At 34.8% G+C, this 11330-nt stretch overlaps 1 protein-coding gene across 1 annotated transcript; it reads left to right on the top strand.

Moving 5' to 3' along the window:
• The first annotated feature begins 1095 nt into the window (after nucleotides 1-1095).
• On the top strand, nucleotides 1096-2818 carry LOC106109716 (odorant receptor 42a-like). The gene is made up of 4 exons (XM_013291317.1): nucleotides 1096-1209; nucleotides 1287-1382; nucleotides 1617-1772; nucleotides 2441-2818. Exons 1-4 carry the CDS (start codon nucleotides 1141-1143, stop codon nucleotides 2507-2509), a joined length of 390 nt encoding a protein of 129 aa, XP_013146771.1. The 5' UTR covers nucleotides 1096-1140; the 3' UTR covers nucleotides 2510-2818.
• Nucleotides 2819-11330: the final 8512 nt, after the last annotated feature.

Here is an 11330-nt window from a genome sequence, read left to right as displayed (position 1 = left end):
AACACGCAATTCCTTTAATCGGAGGGGAAGGACAACAGAAAGATTATATCCCGTTCATATTCGGGAGATAATATATTTCAATATTATTTCCAGATCAACGCAACTACTAACAAGATATCCTGGATTTTCTTAAGAATTATGTTAGTTTTCGTAGTATTAGGTATTTCATGTATTAGCACAATTCCATTGTACAATAACTACAAAGCAAATGTATTCAGTACCGTAAAGACAAACGACGTGAAATATGAATTACCTCTTTTCTATAAATTCCCTGGATTTGATGTCGTTGATCATTTTATATTATGTACTATGTATAGTATATATATATCAGGTAATTGTGCCGCGTACATTTCCTCAATTGATTTGTTTTTGATACTTATAATGTTCCAAATTGTCGCTCATTTACGAGCATTGAAAGGTAGCTTAAATAATTTATCCAAACTCAATGGATCTTCGGAAATAGAGACTGATTCAGTCAAAATGTTTACTAATGAAGAAAATAATATAATACATTTAAGATTGAAAGCAGTTATTGATCATCATAGATTTATTGTCATGTGAGTATATATTTTGAGTCTTAAAGCATATAAATACGCTCAGTTTTAACTGATCTATCGAACTGTTCACTTAAAACTGTTTGTAGATAAAATTTTTAACTATCAGTTAGTTATTCAGCTAAAGTTTGGTTTACACACGTGCAATTATAATTCCTGCTGCCGAGTTTCGTCATCGGACGACACGACAGACCGCCAGATACCATCCTCACCACCTCGATGGCTGGCATTCCACAACCGTGCGGTTTTCGCGGAACTTTCTGCCCTGCACAGCCGCGTTGTGGAACAGTCTGTCCTCGGCGGTATTTCCAAACCAATACGACTTAGGGTCCTTCAAGAAGCGAGCCTATCATTGCCTTAAAGGCCGGCAACGCAAAGTTCCTCTGGTGTTGCGGCTGTCCATGGGCGTCGCTGACCACCTCGGTGTTCTCGCCGCTCGTTTGCCCCCCTTTATTATAAAAAAAAAAACAGTTTGACAGTTTCGACCATTTATTTAACTCTTGTTGCTTATTTATTAAATTAAGAAATCGTAATGATTTTGTTGTGTTTTAGTTTTGCAGGTGAAATATCATCTTTCTTTGGTCCAATGTTGGGTATAAACTACTTAAGTCATTTATTTCTTTGTTGTTTGTCATTATTCGAATGTTCACAAGGGGTAAGATTTTTTTTAATATTTCAACTGACCTTCGACGCACCTTATTTAAGGTATATACAGTACTTGCACCTTTGCAGGACGCAAACGCAATTTCTAAATACGGACCTCTAACGATATTAATCTTTGGGCAACTAATCTTAATATCTGTTGTATTTGAAATAGTACAAACCGAGGTAAAGCTTACTAACATTAATAACTAACTTCTTACTTACATTTTAAATGCGCAAATTTAGATGGATGGATATTTGTTCAAGTTTGCCGCGTAAAAGGTTTTGATGAAATTTGACAAGATGTAGAGAATAGACTGGAAGAACTCATAGATTACTTACTTTTATAATTCTTTTCATACGGATTAGCAGGCGAAATAAAGTATTCAATATTTACATTACAATTTTATTAATTACCAGAGTGAGAAATTACAAAATGAATTGTACTACGTATCCTGGGAGCGCATGGATGTAAGGAATCGTCGCACACTTTATATCTTCCTGCAACGGCTTCAGGAACCAATTCATATCACTAGTATGGGCATGATATCAATCGGCGTACTGACTATGGCCAAGGTGAATGCTGGGTTGCTAAAGTTCCCATTTATTTTATCACTAGCTGTTCCCGTGCCGCTTCACCCGCATGAAATTATATAAATTTTATTTTATTGTTTACATTTGTCAAATTATCAATAGCAAATGTCAAAATGACATGACATGACAAACCTTGGCAATCTTACTTTCTTGATGTTGGCAGCAACTTATGGTCTCTTTCCCACAATAGGGTTTTTATACAAAATATTTACCCTCTAAGTTTAATATTAAAGCGTGACGTAAGTGTAGGGCTTTTTATTAAAAAAAGAATGATTCAAAAATATGCTGAAATTGCTGATGTCTTAAGCAACAAAGAAGTGTGTGTTTACGCTTTATTATAATAGTATAGATTATTTAGTGATTAATTAGTGTTAGGTTAACCTCAATTTAAAAGTAAAACTCCAGTTACGGGATTCGGAAACGCAATCCAAGAATTTATTGAATCAAAAAAACCAATGAATGGATAAACGGAGCTAGGAAACTGGCTATAAGTCGCTCCTAACTTACATTGGACACATTGGATTAATTCTGTAAAAAAAAAGTACAAATATGTATAATCGCAGACAAAATCTTTTCTAATAATGCCTTTCACAAGTATTAGACAATAGAAGTAAAATAGCAGCATCTAATAAAAATATGTATATTTTTAGATTCTGAAGACAACATTTTCATATTTCACCTTTCTGTTGTCGATGAAGGACAATAAACCCAGTACTTAGTTGCTATGGAAACCTGCTACAAACAAATACAAATACTTTATTTTCACTTTCAAAAGCACATGAGACATGTTATTTGAGGCACAAAAATACATTAATAAAAATGTAACTGTAATTAGTCTTATTTTAATGTTTATTCAAATATATTTGTGAACTGTAAAGTTTTTATTCTGTATTACTTCATCGTCATCTTCCTTATCATCCCGTATGGTCGACACAACATGTTTTTGTCCTCCACATAACTTTCATGTACGGGTTTCAAAAACCTACTTTTGGATACCTCACTGATTTGCGGCCTGCCGCCTGCCTGTCGCCAATCCTACTTTGGATTATTGAGTCTTTTTTCTTACTATTATAAATGCCAAAGTTTAGATAGAAGGGTGGATGTTTGTAAAAGATATCTCCGGTACAACGAAACGGATCTCGACTTTGACGAACATGGTCTGGAAGAACCCATAGTTCGTATTTTTTGAAATCCCACGCAGACGAAGTCGCAGGTGAAAGCTACATTTTTTAATAAATACGCTACATAATTTATTTATAAAGATTTAATAATGTAATAACAAAGTAAACAATGCTATTAAATAATAAATATATGCTACTTATTAATCAACTAATGCACTTATTAATAATTCCAACTGGCCTACATTAATTTGTGGTTTTCCATCCACTGTTCCAGTGTTATTTCGATCACATTTATGTTACGAACAAATATCATTAGATAAGTAACTATCTTACTAATAAATACTAAAGTTAACATGTATGGATGTTTGTTAGAGTTTGTAGCCTTAACGACTTAACGGATTTCGATGAAATTTGGCATAAATGTAGAAGATAGTCTGGGAGAATACACAGGCTACTTTTGTTTTTATTAATTCCACGCGGACGGAGTCGCGGGCGAAAGCTAGGGTTTAATAATTAAGATAATTCTACTACTACGTCTTGTTTTATAAGTAAAGTTTGGTCTGGTTTTGTCGTGTTTGGTTCGGTTTGGTCTGGTATAGACTGGTATGTTGTCTCTGATTCTTATTGCGGCAGCCCAAGATATACAATAATAGTGGCAGAGCCAGCTTTAACGTTTTCGCACTGTAGGGTCGGCTCGTCCGGTATAACACCACGACCACGCAGAAAACAGAGGTGAAGTAAGAGCAATTCTGCGTTTCGTCTAATGAGTGTGGTGCCAGAGAGTTCATTTAAAAAGAATTAATTTAAACAGAACAATAATTCATAGGAAAGAGTGGGAAAGAAAAGTGAATTTGACGGTGGAGGAAACGCATAGAAAGTGGAAATATCCTCTTTATGTGCGTCTCCTCCTCCGTCGATTTAGTTTGACGAATTCAGATGACCGCTCGCTCGTTTGGATGGATGAAGGATACTAAAAGATCACTGAAATAATCAATATCTGAATATATAATTCATCAACTTGCCCTTATCCACTATGGAGGGTCGGCACAGTATGTGCTGCTCTTCCATACATCTCTATCAGCCGTCATATCTGAAACCACTCCTTTCTTAAGCATATCCTTTTTTACACAATCCATCCATACTTTCTTCAGTCTTCCTTTTCCTTTGTAGCCACCTACATTAATCTTAACACTTTCTGGTTTATGTCCCCATCCACTCGTCACATAACATGTCCATACCACGCTAACCTTGGTATGGTATCTGAATATATAATTGTAATCTTTATTTTAAAATACTGCATACGTTATTTATAAATTTGCTTTTATACTTTTTAGTGTAATTAAGTGCGCTAAAGTTGATTAAAACGATCGCGTTCATCGCGCTCGGTTGCTGGTATATTTATTTCGCTTTTAATAACGCCGTTTGTTACGAACCGAGCAATGTTTACTTACATATAAGAGTTAATTAAATTATACTTAAATATACGGTGTTTCAAATTTCGTACAAAGTTTAATTTTAAGTTTTACCATTTCTACTACTATTGATAGCAAAGTTAAACTAAAAAATGATTCAATTGTTAATCTGCCTAAATTTTTAATGACCTGGGATTTTCAATCATACTTCGTACTAATATTATAAATGTGAAAGTTTAGATGGATGGATGTTTGTTAGAGTTTGTAGCCAAAACGGCTGAACAGATGTCAATATTAGCATAGATGTAGAGGATAATCTGGAAGAACACATATGGTACTTGCATTTTTTTTAACTCCACGCGGACGGAGTCGCGGGCGAAAGCTAGTTTTTTGTAAATGGAAAACAAGCGGTGCGTCATTTGTCGTCACAGCGGTCGCAGGTTGTGTCCAATTAGTCGCATGGATGCGTTCACCATCACAGACCGACGATATCAACATGACCCGCGCTAATGAATTCAAAAGGGGCTTAAATTGCGGCGATATCAACTTTATATATTATACTAACTTTTCCGCGCGTGAAACTGAAAAATAATAGTAAAAAATTTAAAAAAATATAGCCTATGTTACTTACAGATAACATACCTTTCTAACGGTGAAGGAATTTTTAAAATCGGCCCAGTAGTTTTTGAGCCTATTAATTACAATCAAACAAAAATAATCTTTATAATATTAGTATAGACTAGCTTTCGCCCGCAGTTGCGTCCGCGCGTAATTAAAAAAAAAACTTAGTAAGTAGCCTATGTGTTCTTCCAGACTATGTTCTACACCTGTGTTAAATTTTATCGAGATCCGTTAAGCGGTTTAGGCTACAAACTCTCACAAACATCCGTCCATCAAATTTTCATATATGTAATATGAAGTGATGTTATGAATTTAGCTTATTATTTGATGCTCTTGCTTATTGGAAATGGGGTTTTCTCCACTTTATTCTGTTCTCCACAACTTTGTTTTTGGCATATTTTGGGTTATATATCAATTAAAAATGACGTCATAGTAAAGGATATTCTACAACTTGTTGACGAATTTACGTAGCAGAGTATTAAATGATTGTTCTTCTGACTTTGCGGATTGGTTAATTTGTTACAAGGGGTTGGGGTGTAATTTCACGGTGCGCACCCGACCCGTATTAGTCGCCACATTAAAACCTCCAGACCCCAGCCTCAGCGAAAATCTTAATTGAATTCAATATTTCTTAAGTGCGAGTGTCATAGTTTATGTTCTATTTCTTGTTGACCGACTTCCCAAAAGAAGGAGGTATTCAATTCGTCGATATTTTTAAATTAATATTCTGTTTAGTATTTTTTTAATTGCCTTTATATGTTAAATATTAACGACTAGCTTTCGCTCGCTACTCCGTCCGCGTGGAATTAATAAAACAGCGCTTAGATAAAGTCCACTAAGATTTCGACGTCTGTTAAATTCTAAGCGGCACATACGAAGAAAATAATAACATTCGTTTCACTGTACTGCCATTTGTCTAAGACAATCTTACTCATATTATAAATGCGAAAGTTTAGATGGATGTGTGTTATAGTTTGTAGCCTAAACAGCTGAATGGATCCGGGTAAAATTTGGCACAGATGTAGAACATAGTCTGGAAGAACACATATGTAGCCTACTTACTTTTGTCTTTTTTAATACCACGCGAACGGCGTCGCGGTCGAAAGCTGGTTAAAAATATAAATTGTGCCGTTGACTTAAAAAATGCATCATTCGTTTTACAAAATCATAAAAAACATTCAAGCAAATTTAACATCAAAAATTAAAGTTTTAACAGAAAAAATACAAATAATCTTAATTCTGTAATAATTATTTTAAACTTTAAAATTAACCCAGTGTTATAATTAGGCGTTTATAAGTTTTGATAATTAGAAGTCAAAGGTTCCTTATTAACCTATCCTGCGTTAGTTCACAAGGTCGCTTTAATTAATTTGCCCCGCTGAAGCCCTTATTATTGCCCCACCCGTTGATAACGTAACGTGTGCCTTGAGGAAACTTGCCCCTTTGTTCTAAATCCATTAACATTATATAATGAATCTGTGATATGTTTAATATGTAAGTTAAATTGTCTTTTTAATTTAAAGACAATATTTGTTTTATTAGACAACGAGTCTATTTTTGATTCCTATGAGGTTATGTGAAGCGCACACTCATTTTTTTAGTTGTGCAACTAAACTGTTGAAATGGCTGAAAAACAATTGACAGTCGCTCAATACTTTAGCGATGTGCGCGTGTGTCCACTCTTAATATTTAGTTTTCCATCTTTATGTTTAGTAATATGAAAAATTCACAAGTTTAGATAGATGTTTGATACAAGCTGCAGGACGATTCAACCTAGAAGAAATTTGACACAGATTAATAGCCTGGAAGAACTCATTGGATTGCTAAGTATTTTTTACTAGGCGCAACAGGAATTGCGAGTTAACATTATATGAAATACAAAACGAATCAGCGTTTATGACACTTTAATTATATTTTAAAATACCATCTGCTACTCATAGATAGTATTTCCCGATATCAAGCAATTAAACAGACTTCGTAACGTATTTTTTCAGAGTTAACAATAATGCAGCGATTCTCGCATCAGGAAGCACAATTTCACGCTGCAATGCTAACCAATATTTCCCGTCGGAGAGTACGTTTGCCGCTTTAAAGAATAAATTACTTAAATAAAGCGAACTATAAATTATCAAGAATACAAAAGGGTACAAAAAGAAGTTAATATATTCCTCTATCTGCTATCTATACTATTATAATAAAGCGTAAACACACAATTCTTTGTTGCCTAAGATGTCAGCAATTACAGCATATTTTTGAACAAATCATTTTTTTAAAAAAACCCTTACACTTACGTCATGCTTTAGGCTATATACTTTCACGCTATTATACTTAGGGGGTAAATATTTTGGATAAAAACCTTAATGCGGGATAGAGACCATAAGTTGCTGCCAGTATCAAGAAAGAAAGATTGCTAAGGTTTTTCATGTCATTTTGACCTTCGCTATTAATAATTTGACAAATGTAAACAATGAAATAAAATTTTCAATTTTTTTAATAATTTCATTCGGATGAAGCCGCACGGGAACAGCTAGTTGCCATATACAACAGCCGAAGATAGCATTAGGAAGGAATATTGCCTTTCTATCCGTCCCCTCCTTTGTCGATTTAAGGTAGGCAACGACATGAATTTGCAGATGTCTATGAGCAGCGATTGCTTCGCTATTTCGGCGAATTAAGAGGCGTACACGTTTGCCACAATGTGATATATTATAAAAAATTCTTTCGGCCGAATACTGAACCTTAAGTAATTTTAGTAAACTTAAAATTAATAAAATAATTTAATGCCTCGATTCGATCACCTTGTTAATTTAAAATTCACGTTTCTTCTAAAATGTACTTTAGAATTCCATTTTGTTAAAATAAATTCCGTCGCACATTTTAATTAACAGCATTATTACATTTGAAATTATTTTCTTCGCAGTTTAATTTAATTACGTAACTAACGAAATACGTGACCTTAATTTTATTTTAATTAAAGAGAAACATTTTAAAATGCGTGTTTTGATTGTTTTTGTTAAATATAATTTAAACGAACCATTAACACACTTAATTCCAAACTTTCTTATTTCATATTCATTGTTATCTATACTATTATAATAAAGCGTAAACACACACTTCTTTGTTGCCTAAAATGCCAGCAATTACAGCATATTTTTGAATAATTATGGTTTTAATAAAAAGCCCTACACTTACGTCACACTTTAGGCTATATATTTTCACGCTAATAAACTTAGGGGATAAATATTTTGGATAAAATCCCTCAGGTGGGAAAGAGAACATAAGTTGCTGCCAACATCAACGAAGCAAGGTTCCCATGGCTTGTCATAATGTCATAATGATGATAATTTGACAAATGTAAACAATGAAATAAAATTTTCAAAATTTCATGCGGATGAAGTCGCACGGGAACAGCTAGTTAAAAATACAATATTAAAATGATTCAATTTAATTTCAATTAAGTCTTTTCTATAACAAAATTCTCGAGGCATTTAATTAGTGGGGATATTAAAGCCGAGGTATATTTTCTCGCAGCTGTACCAAAAAGTACTAACAGTTTATGCGTTAATAAACTTAATTAAACAATGGAAACTTTTCAAAACACAACCTTAATCATTAAATATATCGTTGTAGTTAAGAGCGGACGCACACCTTTGACTAGAATATCGCACAACTGTTGATCGTCGATTGTTTCGCGGCTAATCATCTGTCTTTTTTTTTATAACATAAGCTGGCAAACGAGCAAGCGGCCACCTGAAGCCGTCAAAATGGCGGAGCGACCGCTGACATAGATGCATTGCCTACCCTTATCCGACGGACGAGGAGACGCACATAAAGAGGATATTTCCCCTTCCTATGCATCTCCTACACCGTCAAATCCACTTCCCCTTCCCATCCTCTCCTTAAAAGAAAGGGGTGGTAAAGAGTAAGGGACTTAAATTAGGCCTCCGGCACCACACTCATCAGACTAAATACGGAATTGGTTCCATTTCACGACTGTCTTCTGTATGGTCGTGGTATTACACCGGGCGTGTTGGCCCATTCGTGCTAAGATGTTAAAGCGGGCACTACCACTGTTAAACTGTGTCTAGTTGCACACCTAAAAGTCGACTAGTGTGTGCACCTCCATATGGGCTCATAAGAATTAAAAGCGAAACTGGAGAAGAAATGTTACTTAAGGTAATATAATCTAAGTTAAAAAATAATTTAATCTTGCATCGCTGGGGAGTTGTAATAAATAGCCAGGATATTACAAGTTATATTCAGGTGGGAGTTATAACGACATTGTATCGGGTTGCTATGATGAGGGCCCTTGAGTCGACGTCACTTGCGTTGCCATGGTGATAGTGATGCACCAATCCTCTTTTATCGATATGAAAACCTTTTTACAATTCTGTACACTGGACGTTTAGTTCATGCTTACCAGTGTAAGTTGCACTTAAACCTGAAGCAGATGTAATAGCTAATGTTGTTCCAGTACTTTTTCGCATATACTGAAACTGTAATAGGAAGAAGGGTTTTGGAATGATTTTGATAGATGTCGTCTTATAATTTAAACAGATGTAACAGTGAGTGTTCCCACAGAAAGCCTTATCGATATCGATGAAAATAATGTACAACACTACAATAACTTGAAGCGTCTGCCGAACCACGAGCACTCTCTAAAGGAGTGATATATAAAATTTTAATGTTACACGTCACCTTATATGCTCTTTATCCTCTAACAATGTTCAATTTTTTTTTTAAACATTAGCAGATTTTTGTTAATTTACTAATATTTCCTTTAACCATTCCAACTAAGCTCTAGGCTTGTGCTAGGATATGGTTCACGGCGATAGTCGAATGGCGAGATTCGAACCCTCGACCTCAAGATCGGTAGTCCGTACCCCAAACCATTAGGCTATTGGCGCTTAAGATTTTAAAGAAATCAAAAGAACATGTACCTTGCAACATAAGCGGTACCTCTGGTCTTACGTATAAGTGTTGGGTCAACATTAATACCCGCTAGTTGAGATTCGATAAATCACCTAGAGTAACGTACTCAAAAATTTCTGTATGAAACGATTTCTGCCACTGAGTTTCGTCACACAACACGACAGACCGCTAGGTACCATCCTCACCATGTCAAAGGCTGGCATTCCACAACCATGCGGTTTTTTGAGGAACTTTCTGCCCCGCACAATCGCATTATGGAACGGTCTGCCCTTAGCGGTATTTCTAAACCAATACGACTTAGGGTCGTTCACGAAGCGAGCCTACAATTTCGTCAAAGGCCGGCAACGCATCTGTAATTCCTCTGGTGTTGCGGATGTCCACGGGCGTCGTTGATCACACCACCGCTCGTTTGCCCCCATCTCTTTTATAAAAAAAAAATACTGAAAATTAATAAGATGAGTTTAGTACCCAAGCTTTGACAATGGAGACCCGTAAGTTTATGTTGTTGAACATTTTAGCACAATGGAATTTTGTTTGTCTCGTTATACCTGACAGTTTTATCCACTTTCCCTGACCGCACCTGCTCTTTAAACTCGAACCTCTTCAACTCTTGAGAAACACGATACCAATTTAAACTTTCAACAGTTTGCAAACTACAAGAAGAAAGGCTCTGAAATAACTTCGATCAAACACAAAGGAGCCTGATGTAAAAAAACGTGATGTTTACTTTATAAAATAAATTTACTGAAATAGACTTGAATTTATTTTTACTAGCTTTCGTCCGCGACTCCGTCAGCGTCCAATTAAAAAATAACAAAAATGAGTAGCCTATATGTCCTTTCAGACTACCCTTTTCTTCTATGCCCAATTTCATCGAGATCCGTACAGCAGTTTATGCTACAAACACCATACATCTAAACTTTCGCATTTATAATATTAGTAAGAGTAAAATTGATTAGTGTAGATGTTTTTTCTTTAACATTGAATTTGTAAAGCATTGGTTTTTACTATATATGTGTGATACTTAAAAAAACTAATTAATTTCATAAAATTCACTTGGATATCATAACCAAAAAATAAATAGTATTGTGTTTAAACTCCTTTTAGATATAAATATGCTTGGAAGTTAATGAAAAACGAAGTTTTTAAGAAGGTAATAATCATATATTCTATCTACAAAATTGTGGTAGTTCACAAATAGTTGTTAGGTAACTGATATTAATGTGGCAACTTTTCTACTTCGCGGACCGACTGAGGAAACTTTATCTACTTTTACCTAAAATCCCAAGAGGCCATGATTTTTAGGTAAGATGGTTAAAATATAAGGAATTCATTTCAATATATTGCAGTCTTCAAAAGTCTTTACCCAATATACCTGAGTTTGTAATAAAATTATCGTCTGTTTTTTGACCGACTTCCCAAAAGAAGGAGATACTCAATTCGTCTGTATGTTT

The sequence above is a fragment of the Papilio polytes genome, unplaced genomic scaffold (genome assembly GCF_000836215.1).
Source record: "Papilio polytes unplaced genomic scaffold, Ppol_1.0 DF821067.1, whole genome shotgun sequence".
In the NCBI taxonomy this organism is placed as follows: Eukaryota; Metazoa; Arthropoda; class Insecta; order Lepidoptera; family Papilionidae; genus Papilio; species Papilio polytes.
The sequence above is the reverse complement of the archived record's forward strand: the minus strand, read 5'-3'. Positions and strand labels throughout refer to the sequence as shown.

What these genes read in the sequence shown, in the direction of transcription:
- LOC106109716 (XM_013291317.1), top strand. Translation starts at nt 1,141, where the DNA reads ATGTTGGGTATAAACTACTTAAGTCATTTATTTCTTTGTTGTTTGTCA. An exon ending in TATTCGAATGTTCACAAGGG is followed by an intron (nt 1,210 to 1,286) that starts GTAAGATTTTTT and finishes GCACCTTTGCAG; the next exon opens with GACGCAAACGCAATTTCTAA. An exon ending in GCGTACTGACTATGGCCAAG is followed by an intron (nt 1,773 to 2,440) that starts GTGAATGCTGGG and finishes GTATATTTTTAG; the next exon opens with ATTCTGAAGACAACATTTTC.